Source organism: Diabrotica undecimpunctata, chromosome 5 (assembly GCF_040954645.1).
Source record: "Diabrotica undecimpunctata isolate CICGRU chromosome 5, icDiaUnde3, whole genome shotgun sequence".
In the NCBI taxonomy this organism is placed as follows: domain Eukaryota; kingdom Metazoa; phylum Arthropoda; class Insecta; order Coleoptera; family Chrysomelidae; genus Diabrotica; species Diabrotica undecimpunctata.
In genome coordinates, this window is record NC_092807.1 from 120,973,735 (window position 1) to 120,989,314 (window position 15,580).

The following is a 15,580-nucleotide window of genomic DNA, read 5'->3' on the forward strand; positions in this document are numbered from 1 at the left end:
ATTGTACATGTAAACTTAAACTTAACTAATTTCTATTTGAGTGATTTTGTTGAGGATAGGACGATGATAGGAGAAATAGCATCGCACCAGCGGACCGATCATGTTTGAGTGGGAGAGAGACGCAAGGCATTCGCCGGTCCGGCGGGCCTCTCTCTCGTTCGGTGACTCATCGTAACAGACGTGAGCGGGCGTTACACTTTTTCATGAGTGACTCCGAGCCACAACCTAATTTAAGACGTTGTCACGTCAAAACATCTTTAATAATGGTTATAAATCTATAAGTGATCAAGGATCAGAATTTGAGGAAAAAGTAATTAAGAAAACAAAAATAACGTTATCATTATTTATTTAATTTATTATACACGGCGTGTTTATTTAATTTATTACAAAATATGTATGTGTAAAATTATCAAATAAAAAAAATTAACAACTAGATGAAATATTTACTAGCATTGAGAAAATATAGTTCATCCCAAACCCTTCTTTCAGTGCGTCACAGTTTATCGAATTCTCTCTAACGCATTAAGCTAGAAGTGACACAAAAAAACGTGAGTCTGTGATTATTATACATAGAACTTAGAAAATTATATATCGTTCACGGGTATTTGCATATTAAAGCGAATTCTACTTACGGATATATAATTGGTCGGAGTTTAGAATACGCTAAATAGATATCCAATCAATGATACGCATAAATATAATTTGACGCAGATGGTCTCGATAGTGACAGTACTTTGACAATGTCAACTGATAAAATGATAATTGTCATTCCAGGATAGTATTTTCAGACATTTTACAGTGAAAATTTAATTTTGTATTTATTGTCATAAAAATATTTTAAATATGCCGAGATATACCGAGAATGAATAAAGACTAATATTAAAATTATTAAATTATTTTCAATTAGAAAAAGAGGCTGGGACAACTTTATTACCAGTTTCTGCCGTTCATGAAGTAAGTTTTAAATTATTCTAAAAGATATTCATATTAGTACAATCATCGCCAGCTAACTTGGCGAGAGAGTACGCACAACGTCACAGAGAAATAAACTATGTTTACGCCCTATGATTCATCCTATTGGTTTACTATTTCTGATAAGTATATTCAGTAGCGTAGCGGTATAGGTCAAATAATTATTACACAATTAAAAAAGTAATATTTTTCGCAAGCTTTAATATATTATTAGAAAGATGAAATTGTAATTTTGTTTTATTCAATTTAAATAGTAAGCCATTGTTTATACAACAGTTTATAATATTTATTTAACTTAGTAAACAAATTATAAAATATTGACTGAATTTAATTCACAAATCTACTTTGATATTGGGTTTCAAATTAAATGGAGGATATTGTATAAATAAATGCAACACAGTAATTATTTAATTTTAATATTTTGGTTTTATTATAACACTAAAACAAGTACCCGTGTTGAAAAGTGGTATCTATTTGAAAATTAATTGATTGTTAATAATTTTCTTCATCTTCATCTTCGGAAGAAGAAAACTCTGTACTGGAAGAGTCACTGTCAAGATTTATAATAATTGGAGCTATTTGCGTGGCGTTATCAGCAACTATCTCGCTGTCCATATACTCATCTTCCTTCTTAATGACATGGTAACATCGTTTTCTCCACTCATTTGCATCAATATTAGTGAATTCTTCCTCGGCGAGTTTTTGTACGTCAGTTAGCTTAAATGTAACGTTTTTCTGCCTTATATTATTTTTGACTGTCGCCCATATTAGTTCGATAGGGTTTAGGTCAGGATGGTAAGGAGGTAAACGTAAAGGAATATGGCCATGCGCACGTAGAATTTCGTCGAATTTGTATTTTACATGATGAGGTTTATGATATTTAATTATTTCATACAGTTCAGGTTTTAAAGCACTAGGTGTAAATGAAATATTTTTCTGCATTAACCATTCTATCATTTGATTTTTGTTTGAGTTTGATGTAGGCGCCCGCTCCAACTGAATGCTGTGATAAGGTGCGTTATCAAAAACTAATACCGAGTTAGCAGGTAAATTAGGTAATAAATGTTCTTGTAACCACTTTCCATAGTTGTCTGAATTCATTTCAGAGTGGTAATCCCCTGATTTTGAACCTGATTTAAAGATTAATAACCCATTTTTTATGAATCCCATATCCCCACCGGCATGCACTATTATTAGTCGTTGACCTTTGGAAATATTTGAAAATAACCCCTTGGTTGATTCGTCAGTCCAGTTCTTTGAAGAAGTATGACCGCTGTGTAAGTAGGTCTCGTCAACATACACGATTGGCCTATTTTGACTCCGAAAATATTTGATTTGCCTCAGATATTTTATTCTCAAAGCTCTTATTGCACTTTTTTCTACAAGCACTTTTCGGTTGTTTTCGGTTTTCCTCCAACGAAATTGCATTTTGCGTAGAAGTCGCCTTAAAGATGTTTGTGAAATTGTGATATCCAAATCGTTGTGAATTTTTTGTTTTAATTTTTTTACCGTAACCCGACATTTTTCTGTTTTATAAAAATCGTAAATTATTCTGCGAATGTCGCTTATTTGGTATTCCGGCAAATCTATGATTGATCTACTGACTCGTTTTTTGCCTGGACTGGAAAAATGGACTCTGCCGGTATTTTTCAAAGAACATTTTGCCTCGCTTGTTATTCTTTCGATTGTTCTGATGGAAATGCCTGTAAAAGAATTAGTAACTATAGTGATTTATTTTATCTAGGATGTAGGTGTATAAAAATGTCTATATTTACTGCCATATCGAAAGACAGTACACAATATATTACACTAGTCCTAACTAATTTAACGCCCGCTTTCATAATCAGTCATTACGAGAAAGTCATGAATTTAATGGGTTTTAAATACCAAATTTTAAATACTGAGAAATATTTGACCTGTTTTGCTATTTAACTGTATTATACAAATACTTATGTCATTAGCAAGTAATATTTTTTTGAATTTGACGTAATCTATTAATGTCTTTTTAATCGTAAACAAATTATACAGGTCGAGGTAATGGATTTCGGGAACAGCTATGACCTTGAACATTTCACATAAACTTGTGTACTAAATAGGCGTAATGCATAGCTCTTGTCAAAATCCAATACATTAATAATATAATTACATATCTTCGATTCTAAAATATTGTAAAAGACTTTAAAGAGTCTGAGTAAGAAAAGAGATATTTAGTTATATTCTTTGTGGCATTTTCAAGGTCAAAGCTGTTCCCAAAATCCATTAACTCTTGGTATTATTTCAAAATTATTATTTACACTTTACACTATGTTTTTACACTAAATAAGTAAATATTATAATGTCTCGAATGTCTTTTAGTAAAATCTACGTGAAATAACAACTTCGACTATAGTGAGGGAAATACCTGTGGGATTATGACATACTCTTCCAAACGTAGGCAAACAATTATTTTGTTGAGGAAATTACACCCGTGGAGGATAATATTTGCTCTCGTATATTCGACAAACTGTTATGCAATAATCTGGAATGCCGACACAAAATCAACCAAATCCTCCACTATGTTTTGTTTTTAAACCAGGAGGAGTAAACTAAAAAGTTTCACAGCCAAGAAAGTCGCTAGAAAATTCTGCAAATATATTATATCTTCTTTTTGGGTTGATCATGACGGCCTTCGACGGTAATCCATAAATATTATAGCATTATAAAATTATTAAAGGTAAAAAAAATTAAAGGTAAATTTGAATTACTCCTCCTGGTTTAAAAACAAGCCATAGGTTTGTCAACAAATCATAGGTTTGTTTGTTTGTCATAGGTTTTTTTTCATAGGTAAAAGAGGGCATTGAAAATACTGTACGAAAAGGGAAACCCGAAATTTTGCAAATATACATGTATCATATTGTAGCTTGCTGTGAGGTGTGTAATCAGCAAAAAACCTAAGAAACTATCCACGTGATTAATTTTTCTGTATTTTATGTGTAATAGAATTGTGCTGAACTCTGGATCATTTTTTGTAAAATAACGAATAATTTAAATTTTTTGTAAGTGTGGTAAGCTGTCAACATTATTATGTATGTCAAATATTCACCTATTTTTGATCTATTTTAATTTAATACAAGGTAGACATAAACAAACAAAATATTTCCACCAGTGGGAAGAAAATGCCTTATAAATAGAAATAGAACTATTGTGTTTTAAAAATAATATATAATTAAAATGAAATAAAAATATAGAGTTATTTTTGGTCCAAATAGACCACCGTAGTGCGGTTTTGTTATTATTTAGAAGTCGTCTAATTAAAATTAATTTATTGTAAGTACAAACTTACCTGTTGCTTTAGCTGTATTTTCTTTCACAGTTTTTAGGGTCTCTGCTTCGAGTTTAATATTTTTGAAATAATTAAACACATTAAATATAATCTCCCGAGATTGTCCACTGATAACAGAATTAATCTTTCTACTATTTTTCAACGCCATCGTTAGAAATTGTCACAAATACACTTAACTATCCGAAATAATAAGAAGTCTGAAAAATAATAGCTGCAAATCACTTAAGTGTTACGCACCTGATAACTGGGAGGATACTAAAGACCACCACCTAAGCCACTAAGCAATTTTGGGTTTGTGCGCACCGCCAAGTTAACTGGCGATGACAGTAGTTTAAATACTATACATTTTAGCCATAGTGTTTGTAATAAATAATAATAAATACATAAATAAATCTTAGCTAATTAAGCACTTTCCTTGGAATGTATAGAATAGGAATTATGACAAACTGCCGTTCCAATATAATGAACAATAAAATTTTTTATACAGGACGGGACCTCTAATATGTAAATTAAAAAAAAAATTAAATTCTTAAAATTTTTACTCCACATTTTCAAAAAATAACCTTTTCACATTTAGCCGATTACGATCCTTCAACTGTTAGATTTAACTAAAATTTCATGCAATAATTCTTGACATTCTTAAAATCCTATATGACGTCAAAATTAGTGACGCACTGAAAGAAGGGTTTGGGACAGACTGTATGTGTATTTTATTTCTTTTATTAGTATTTTATCTGTGTCGCTTTCTAGTACTTGGACCGGGTTCGTTAATATCTTCATTAGATGTTATCGAAATATTTTTTCTTCCGCTCCTGTTCCGAGTTCTTGTTTGTGTAGGTGAAATGTCATCAATATCTAAAAAGGTTTTAAAAACGTATTAGATAATAAAGGACTATACTTTTCCTCTATACTGCATACATATATCAGTAGTCAAGAAATACAGGTAGTACTATTCATAAATGCTAGAGTTACTTATTTTTTCCTCCATATAAAAATTAATTAAATTAATTAGACTTTTTTGATAAAAAAAATCGAATTGATTTAACCCTATACATCAAAGACGGACTAGAAATATTTCAAGAGTAGGTATTTTTTTTTTCAGAGACAAAATACCAGAACTAGTAATAAAAAACGGAATGTGGCACTCATTGAGTGGCTGAGGAGAGGAAGCATAGCTTTCTTATCGTCTACACGCGGAGCGATGCTTTTTAATTTAATTCAATTCAATTCCATTCGGTTCGATTTAATTCAATTTATTTTATTTTACTTATTACTTATATTCACTTATATTTAAAATTTCGTTTCGGTTTGTTAGACACATCGCTCAGTTTAACTCATCTATCTCCCTATCACTTTCGAGCAAGATGTGTAATAGTTCTATTTTGCCAAAATTTTTCGATTTTAGGTCGAGACCATTTGTCTACTCAAAGATCATTAGTGGTTTCAACCTTTTCTAATCATAAGTGGACTCTCGTTTGGCATATATTATTTAGCGTTTATATCTCTTCGATAATTATATACTAAAATATCATATAATTCAAAATATATTTCTTAAAATATTACCCAGGACAACCATTATTTTTATTTGTTTGTATGATATTTCAGTTGTTTATATATTCGCGAACCAATGTAGTTATAAGTGAAAAATATCTTATCCAACAACCTGATAGTAAATTTAAATCATTCGGTACACTATTGACAAAAAAAAAACACATCTTAAAAATGTGTATAATCAATGGCATACATGTGCGCCGTCCGCACATTGGTGAAAGCAGCATGTGGCACACATGTATGGCATCCGCACGGAACGTTAAAGGGATTTAAAAACAACTATTTATTACGATGGAACGAAACTAACACAAAAGAACAAGTATCAAAAGTAGATAGTTACAAAAGATGCTCGATATTGATGACCATTAGCTTCTATGCAAAAATGTGCCCTTTTTGCTTACATAACACCGAATTCTTGCAAAAATTCCAAAGCTATTTCTAAATTCGTTGCAAGCATATTGTATCCTTAGCTAGAGTTGTGCACGATTTTGTATCGGAATGGAATAAACAAATGATTTTATGTATCCTAAACACAATAATCGCAAGGATTAAAATCCGTTAACCTTGCTGGCCAAGCAACTTTACCGCCACGTACAATCCAGTGGTCTTCGTAGTTATTATCAAGAAAGTCTCGTACATTCCTGATAATGTACGCCGGACAGCTGTCATGTAAAAACCATAAGGTTTGGCGAATATTTAAAGACACATCACCTAACGAATCAGGTAAAACTACGAATCGCTAACTACTCTTATCCAGACATTTATGCTAAACATATGCTGATGCTTAATTTCTTGAACAACGTAGGAGATTGTCACCAACGTACCAACAATATTGTGCATTATGTACATTAAAAATTCCATTTTTTGTGAATGTAGCTTTGTCACAAAACAAAATGTATCTGAAAAAAATTCTTATTTTGATTTTTCTGATTTTGTAACCATCTAGCTAATTCTTCACAAGCAGGAAAATATCTTTGTAGCAGTGCTTGTACCTTTGTAAAATGAAAACGATATAAATTTTTGTTGTGTAAGATATTTCCTAAGGAAGATTTTAAAATTCTGGGATACATGGCAGATAGTCTTCAACCGCTAATTTCTGGATTTTTCTCAACTTCCATTAAAATAACATCTTCATGTGCTACTGTTACATCAACACGTCTCCTCTTTCATTATTTTTTGGGACCACTGAACCTGTTTGTCTTAATCGTTGATGAAGAGCTGTCAATGTTTAGTAAGTGAGATCACGTTTGTGCTGCTCGAGCGTTACACCTCATTTCGCCATAAACTAAAGCATATCAGCGTATTTCTCATTAGTAAAAACCATTTTTGTTGAATTGAAATTATTATATTTGAATGCAACTAAGTAAAAAACTATTTGGACATGTGCTTCGAAGAAATGGTCTTGAAAAACTTACCATCCAGGGAAAAGTAGAAGGCAAAAGAAATAGAGGTAGATCTCCCACACGATACACGGACCATATTGATGCTACCATTGGCGCTCCATTGTCAGAATGTGCTAGAATGGCAGAAGATAGAAAAACGTGGAGGAACATTGGGAAATTTAGCTAATAGCTTCATGATATCACGATACCTGCATCAGGTCAACGACTAAGAAGAAGAAAAAGTAAAAAACTAAAAGATAAACTTCACGAATTGACCACAATTTGACAATTAAACTTTCATGACGAAAAAACAAAAAAATTTCAAATCGATTTTTCTAGAAAACGGTTTATCCTTTCGACTTCGAGTAAGAGTATCTTTTAGTACTAGAATAACTGAAAATTTAATAATCTAGTATCACGAATGCTTAAAAGGTAACGACAAAAAAGTTATGCGTTAAAATAACCGTTGACCTACTCAAAACTCTATGATCAGTACTAGAAATTCACAATTGATGAAATCGATTCAACTCTGAAGGATAAATAATCGTACCAGTTTTCATTTTTCTAAACAGAAGCGTTCTGGAGGTATTTAAAAAACTAATTACAAGGCGCCATCTTCAAAGGGCTCTAGCTCCCTTAGGAAGCATTTTCGGACTAGGTGAATTGGGTTAAATCGTCTTAAAATTATTTGAGGAATCTCCGGTTTTAGTTTGTCAGGAGAATTTCTGGACACCCTGTATATTATATACACATAAATATATATTTTGTAGATTATTTGAAGACACGTGAAGTAAAATTCTGTGTGATGTTACACACATGTGTTTTTAATTAGCAAAATAGGCAAATTGTTGATAGTTTCATGTATATACTGATGATTATTAAATTACGACAAAAATGTAAAAGGGATTTGTGAAATAATGCAACCTAACCTAACCTAACCAAATATTCTTTAAAAAATGCATTGGAAATAATTGCGTCTTATAATATAACCGGTACGTCATTTAATTAATTTCGTCATCATCCCACGTTTTGTTTATATGGGGTACTTAATTTCGTCTCCTTATTAGTAATTAAAAATTGGTTCCCATCGCGAGAGGCCGTTGTATGTGGTAATTAAAATTCCATTCTTTTATTTTGAGTGTCGTTGCATATTAGTATACAATGGCAAAACAGATAAATAAAATTGTACAAGAAATTATAAAATATAAATATACAAAACTACACTTTACATACCCATGCTATTAGAAACGTCAGATTCAGTTGTTTGACTGTTATCTGCATGTTCTATTTCATTAGTGTCTTCAGCATTACTCTGTTCTATTTCATTAGTGTCTTCAGCATTACTCTGGTCTTCTAGTGAAGACATCCATTCAGTAAGGCAACATGGACAATTTTGTTGATTTTCTAAATATTTTTTTAAACAATGTATATGGAATGTTTTATAGCATGATTCACATGATTTTCCCTAAAAATACAGGAGAATTACTTATGTTTATTTTATGAAAATGTAAATTACTAAGGTAGGTTTTTTCATATTTTAACATAAGCTAATAATTATGATTAGACCATAATATTCTTCTTGTGACGTCACATACAATTTAAATATGGGTGCTGATCTACTATATCTTTGCTTTTTATACAAAAAAGTATAGGAATGACCGGGCTAGTTGTCACAGAAGTAAGTTATCAGAAGAGGAATTGCGAAAAGTATCAGGTCATTTCATATTAGCGACATCTACATGAGAGTTCCTAAAATCTCCCGAGATTCTCCTCATAAAATTATAAGATCTCAGATTTCTAAATAAGGCAATAAGCTGTCAGTAGTTGAAACAGTCTTACAACTGCCTAAAAGTATAATTTTGTATATCAAAAAAATGGTTGTTTTCTAGACTTATGTGTATCTGAACAGTAATAATAACTATTATTTCTTTTATCCTAGTAAGTGGCTCATTGAATGGCATAGATAAAATTGAAATTGCTGATGAGGTAAAAAGGCTAACGATCAGTTCATTATACAATGCGGTTAAGGTAAATTTGTCCCACCTTTAAAAAGGGCATGTTTTCAATGTAACAACCTACCCCGTATATAATAAAACTAAGTTAGTCAATTAAAAGTTGCATAGTGGTTTAAATTGAACCATTTAAAAAAATAAATTACAAGCAATCCGCCTTATTAAAATCATTCACCTTCAATTTAATTTCAGATAGTTCGCTACTATAAGCTGACCACAAATTGGATTAACCCCCCTCCTGATGTTCTGCTTAGAGCAGCTAAAAACCTCTTCCTGTCTTCTGCCATTAAACTGCTTAACCAATTTCACTAAAAATGTGATATATGAAATGTTTTGTGATTAGTTTTACCGAAAACTATATGAGCATTAAAAACTGCTGCATTTTTTTCTTTCTATATTTTGACGTCATATTCATATTTCGATGTCATATAAGCCTACTTGATCAGAGTGGTCTATTTCACCCACTTACATTATTTTAATATGACTGATTTATCAACAAAAATATACTTTAATTTTGCAAATTTAATATGAAACGCAGATTACTTGGATCTGATATTGTTAACTAAAATAATATTTTTGACTATTTTGGCTGGAACTGTATAGTATAATAGTTTTGTACTTACCCAGAATACCAGTTCAGAACATAAATTACATATTGAATCAGGTAAGTGGGTTTTTAAATATGATGTAAATTCTAATATAAGTCTAGGCCCAAGATACACATAAGGATTTTTATTGATAAAATATCCATTTTTAATCCATTTTCTTAAAACCCTTTCTCCATTTTCTCGACTGTAAGATGCTGTAAGTGTAGAAGTTAAATTTAAGCATACAATGAAAGTTATCCTATGTTCTTCTGACCGTAAAATCTCTTGAACAATCACATGAAAATATTCCAGTTCCAAAGAAGAATAACTTATCTGTAATTTTGATATATCATCATTTTTTGTATTAAGCCATATTAAATAAGGTTCATTGGTAACTTCACAAGTATTAAATACTAATTTGTAGCATTGTTTTGATATTTCTCTATTAATTTCTGTTACTAAAGTTTTTAATTGGGCCAGGCTCTCAATTTCACCTAAAATGAATAATAGTTTATTAGGCCTCCTTGACTGCTATAAAAAGTATCACAAGGTGGCAATACTACAGGGTCAGATGATTCCTACCTATAGAGCGTTCCACATTAAGAAAATAACATTGCGGAGATAGGGCCATGTATTTCTTATGGACGATAGAAGCGCAGCGATGCCACGATGAACACAAGCACGATTCAGGGTTGTATAATTTGTATTTTTGTTTTCACAGACATGAATTAAATTAATGTTTTTTAACGTAATTGACCAAAAGAGCCCATTCGAAACAAGAGATGAAAAGTAGGGAAAATGATTTTAATTAAATAAATAGTATTTACAAAAGATAATTTTATTTTATCTTATTTTAATTATAGTAACGACAGTTTATTTGTTTTTCGGTAAGAATATCATATACCATGAATCATAGAAATCAGTAGAAAATATTGCTTAGTTAAATCATGCACTTTGCCGGCTATTAAAGATTTAAAAGCAAATAAACGGACCGCTTGAAATGCATATATCTAATTACTAATTGCAACTTAAAATAATACGGTGTATGTATGTCAGTGATTTTATGTTGTTCTCTGCGACTACATAATGATAATAAGGCTTTGTGGTTCTTCAGTTGTTATTCTGACTTTACAGTTAAATGATAATTGAAAATGGAAATTCGAAAAATATATCGACAATCTAGTAAACCCATTGGTCTTAAATCTCTTGTTCAGGCTAGTCTCCCGCTATCCAATCATGTAATATACTGGTTAAACTTTCATTATCTCTGATTTTCTCTTCATACAATATCTTCTGTTTTACAGAGATCTCTTACTTTGTTATTTGGTACTTTGTCTTTTGTTTTCCCAGCAACTGATATTAAGGCTCTCATTTTTAAGTATTACTTTTGTTTCTATTATATCTTGAAACAAATTTGAATTCATCCATGCTGATTTTTGTGACTTGTAATAGACTGGAATGGAGGACAAATCAAGTTGTTGAATGCACATGGTCTAGCAGACTTGCCATTAACAAAAAGGGGAATTTTATGAGTTCCTGATTCATTCTAACTAACAGCTACTGTAATACATTAAGTATTTGTGTTTTTTTTTAAAGCTAGAGGCAGAGTTTTCATGTACGCCCAGAAAAGTCTTTCTGGTAACATTTTAATGTTTAGAATTGTCTCGTCTATATTATAAACTTGTTCAGCAGACAGGCCTTCTGTTTTAACCATTACCAATCCTCTTTAGCATATTAAAATGTATGTCCACAGAAACCACAATTCGTTTGTGCTTTGCACTCAATGTTAAGGAAATAATCGAATAATAAGTATATACTTACAGCAGAAGACAAAATAAGCCCATCTATTAATGATAACATTGTTTCAAGTTTGGTTCGACAGGATCTCCCCAAACAATAGGAAATATTTCTTCACTACAAATTTAACTCACCAAGTGAATATCAAAAGAGATTAGTTTAATTGCTGATAAAATGTGTCCATAGTTAATATCAGGGCACACAAAAACCCTTTCCGGAGCTTTAGAATTATGTGTAATACATGAAGTTTCCTCAAAACTCATTAGAATTGTCAATAGACCACAACAATCCGGAAATGTAAGAAAGGAAAAAAATTTACAGATGGAAAATTCTGCGACACATAAATATTCTAGCAACCTTAATACATGATGAATAGAAATCGATTTAATTAAAAGCAATATGGTTCAAAATCTAGATTTTAGTAGTAAAGTAAGATTCTAAATTATAGAAAATTTCTTATTTACAATAGCCAAATATAAGTACTATCATTAAAGTTGTGTCAGTCGGTCAGATAGCCAAGCGGGCTGGGCGGCCGGCTTCTCATTCGCTTCACTGCGAGTGGTTCAGTGGATGTGGATGGGTTCGGTCCCCAGCTTGGTGTACAGAAAAACAAAAAGTCTAACGCAGCAGTTTAAAATTCTAGATGAATCTGCGGCTTTGACTAGAATATGCTGGTGTCTGATCGGCCTATGGTGGAGCAGTACGGCAAGAGATAAGGGCTTGCGGCTCGGTGATACTCCTCCATAGATCCCTACCGGAAGGGCGTGACGCCTAAAATACCGGGTATATATATATATATATTAAATTTGTGTTAATATTAAATATAATTCCAGATTTAAGGTGTTCAGTTTAATGTGTCCTGTGGAATATAAGTAATGAATTTTAGGCATGAGTTGAGTATTTATTTACCTTCACTGATATAGTCACAATATTTTTGTGCATTGTTTATCGTTGTTACGCCATTTTTTAACATGTATTGGATAAAATACCGATGATTATTTGTTAATTCCATATTTTAGCAACTATACTCATTGATTTTACAATCCTTTATTTATTTACAACATAACTTTTGTACATTGTACATATTTTTGTCTAGTTTACATGTCAAATGTCAAATTATAACAATTCTTCTTCTTCTCTAGTTAATTCGTTAATTGCCTCCCCTACTCTAGTATTTAGCCAGCTCTTCGTCGCGGAATAATTCGCTCTCCTCCAATTTAAAATATAAAACAAACACAACAAAGGTAAAGACGTTTCCCGCTCAGTACCACGGCCGAGCATTACACAATCCTGAAATGTTGCCTAGTGAAGGAAGAACATTGCGATTAAATAATTCAGCTTAAAATAAAATATTTTAAAAGGGTTATTATCACCCCTCATCTCACGAAATTAGCGAGTTTTTTCGATTTGCTTTGGCTCAGAATCTTCATTCAGAACCTTGATGACTAATTAATGTTTATTTCAAAGGGTACATAAGAGGACATTTTTTGTAGTGTTTTGGAAAAAAATCTTGAATTCGCGAGGTTTTCGGAGCTGATCAAAACCGATTGTCGGTTTGAATATTGGATTATTCATTTTCTTCCCCATATTACCAAAGAATATAAAACGTCTATATTCTTTGGTATTACTATTGTTCTGAAGCTATTTTCTTGTGGCATTTTGAAAACGATTTCCGAAGTGGAAATTGAAACGCCAATAAACGTACTTTAACCTTTAATTGTGGCTTATTCCCATTTAAATAGTAATTTCTTTGGTATTACAGCGCGAAGCTTTATGCTGTTTTCTATATTTTTAAAATTTAAATAATATTTTTTAAATTAAATAAAGTAATTTTATTATTTAGTTATTAGTTATGTTTTAAACAAATTATATTCAAATATTTCAATGAATAATTATTGTTTGCTCATAACACCACCTGTTGGCGTATTAACAAAGCATATGTTGTTTAATATACAAAGATAAAGACGTTTCTGGCTTTCTCGCTCAGTAACTCAGTACTCATGATACAATGAAAAGATAGTACTCATGATACAATGAGTATACAATGAATACAGTACTCATGATACAATGAAAAGATTCTTTCATCATGATACAACATTGTATCATGCTCAGTACTCAGTCAGTCATAACCATAACCACTGATAACCACGTATAACAGCCATCGAACTCGATGATTACACAATCCTGAAATGTTGCCTCGGATAGGTATAGTGAAGAACATATGAGGCGTTCAGAACCATAGTGGATCATGTCCATAATACATAAGTCAGAGATATTTAGAGTTAAAGTTAACAAGCTAATCAAATAAATATAACAATCAAATAAATAGAAAAAATAGCCAATTATATATATATATATATATATATATATATATATATATATATATATATATATATATATATATATATATATATATATATATATATATATATATATATATATATATATATATATATATATATATATATAATATAGAAGCTTCACTTCAAAAATTATAGACTATCTGTTCAAATTTTTCAATATTTTTCATGCTTTAAGTAGGCAACTTACGTTACCTTGAAGATTGCGTGGCTATGTGGCGAACTTTACAAATTAAAGCGCTCTATGTCACAGCACATTATGCAGTTTAAAAGTTTTTGTTTATGTTTTTTGTAAAGTGACCAATTAGTTTAAAAATACTGGGTATATTCGAAAATAAAATACACTAATATTTTTAATATGGAGCTTAATTTAAAGTTTATTTTCATAACAACAGTTGTGATAGTATCAGTCTTAATAAAGTCAGGTAAGTTATCTAAAATATTAAATAATTCTGGAACCTCGCCCATAGTACATCATCAATGTTATATTAAACCAACTATTTTATTATATTATTTTAATGTGTATATTGCTTTCATCTTTTATTATAAATGTTTTGAAATAACTGTACACATTTTAGTCTTATTATTAAGTTCTGATTTTAAGGTTAGTTACACCCATTATAATTTAATAATATTAAATATTACTAATAGCTGATTAGTCACTATATGTTGCAGGTTTTTCTATAAAATGTTGGGACTGTAGATCTGATGCCGATCCAAAATGTTCAGATCCTTTCGATAACACAACATTTGCAATTACTGATTGTGCCACTTTGAAAGAATTGGATTATTTAAAAGGTGTAAGACCAACAATGTGCAGAAAAATCAGACAGAAAGGTAAATGTTAATGTTATTCTTTAAACTACTTCGAAGTTTGCAGTGGTATATTGTACAGGAACGGGCTATAACTCACTTCTCCTTTATTATTAAAAAGTTCATCTGGGATTCATATTTCTACTTGTGGGAAATTTATATTTGATGTATGTCAGAAACTTTATTACTTTTTCTATGACTATTTTGAAATTACATTATGATTTAAAATCTTTATTTATGCTATATTCTTATACTTTTAGTTAATGGTGTTTGGAAATATATCAGAAGCTGTGCTTATTTAGGAGAACCTGGTATAGGAGGCGACGAAAGATACTGCCTGTTGAGAACAGGTACTTACAATATATTTATGGAATATTGTACATGTAACACAAAAGATGGGTGTAACACATCCTCTCATTTGAAATTTTCTCCATTATTATTTTTGTGTACAATGTCAATATCAGTCTTTGCTTGGTTAAAGTTAGTACAATAGTTGATGCCAATCTTGTAAATATTTTAAATGATAAAATGTTTTTATGTGGAAAAGAATCATTTAAACTGTTTAAATATGTACTATACTCTGTTTTTTAACCAGGAGGAGTAAACTAAAAAGACAGATTCACAACCAAGAAAGTTACTAGAAAAGTTACCAAATACATCTTCTTTTTTTGTTAATTATCTCGGCCTTGCGGTAATCCAGTAATCAGTATCGGACACCTTCACACATTGATTTTAACATAACTTTGATTGTTTATATTTGAATAATAATTTTTTGAATTAGCTT

At 30.8% G+C, this 15,580-nt stretch overlaps 3 protein-coding genes across 5 annotated transcripts in view; 1 reads left to right on the top strand and 2 right to left on the bottom strand.

Annotated features, from left to right (window-relative positions):
- Positions 1–329: 329 nt before the first annotated feature.
- Positions 330–4,442, bottom strand: LOC140441722 (uncharacterized). Its single transcript, XM_072532607.1, has 2 exons — positions 4,295–4,442; positions 330–2,675 (listed from the first exon to the last, which is right to left on the bottom strand). The coding sequence occupies exons 1-2, from the start codon at positions 4,440–4,442 to the stop codon at positions 1,465–1,467; spliced, it is 1,359 nt and encodes a 452-aa protein (XP_072388708.1). The 3' UTR covers positions 330–1,464.
- On the bottom strand, positions 330–12,730 carry Nse1 (SMC5-SMC6 complex component Non-SMC element 1). 2 transcript variants are annotated; one of them, XM_072532610.1, is made up of 5 exons: positions 12,533–12,730; positions 9,863–10,320; positions 8,461–8,692; positions 4,995–5,149; positions 330–461 (listed from the first exon to the last, which is right to left on the bottom strand). In XM_072532610.1, the coding sequence occupies exons 1-4, from the start codon at positions 12,633–12,635 to the stop codon at positions 5,025–5,027; spliced, it is 918 nt and encodes a 305-aa protein (XP_072388711.1). In that variant the 5' UTR covers positions 12,636–12,730; the 3' UTR covers positions 330–461; positions 4,995–5,024. The 2 variants fall into 2 exon arrangements, with proteins under 2 accessions (XP_072388711.1, XP_072388709.1); XM_072532608.1 differs by having other exon boundaries at positions 330–5,149.
- Positions 12,731–14,204: 1,474 nt separating this feature from the next.
- The window catches only part of crok (crooked), a 75,946-nt gene continuing 74,570 nt past the window's right edge, over positions 14,205–15,580 (top strand). For both annotated transcript variants that reach the window (XM_072532612.1, XM_072532611.1), the window contains exons 1-3: positions 14,205–14,408; positions 14,659–14,820; positions 15,057–15,146. In XM_072532612.1, the coding sequence (XP_072388713.1) occupies positions 14,342–14,408; positions 14,659–14,820; positions 15,057–15,146 (319 nt within the window). In that variant the 5' untranslated portion in view covers positions 14,205–14,341. The remainder of the gene's footprint in view (positions 14,409–14,658; positions 14,821–15,056; positions 15,147–15,580) is intronic.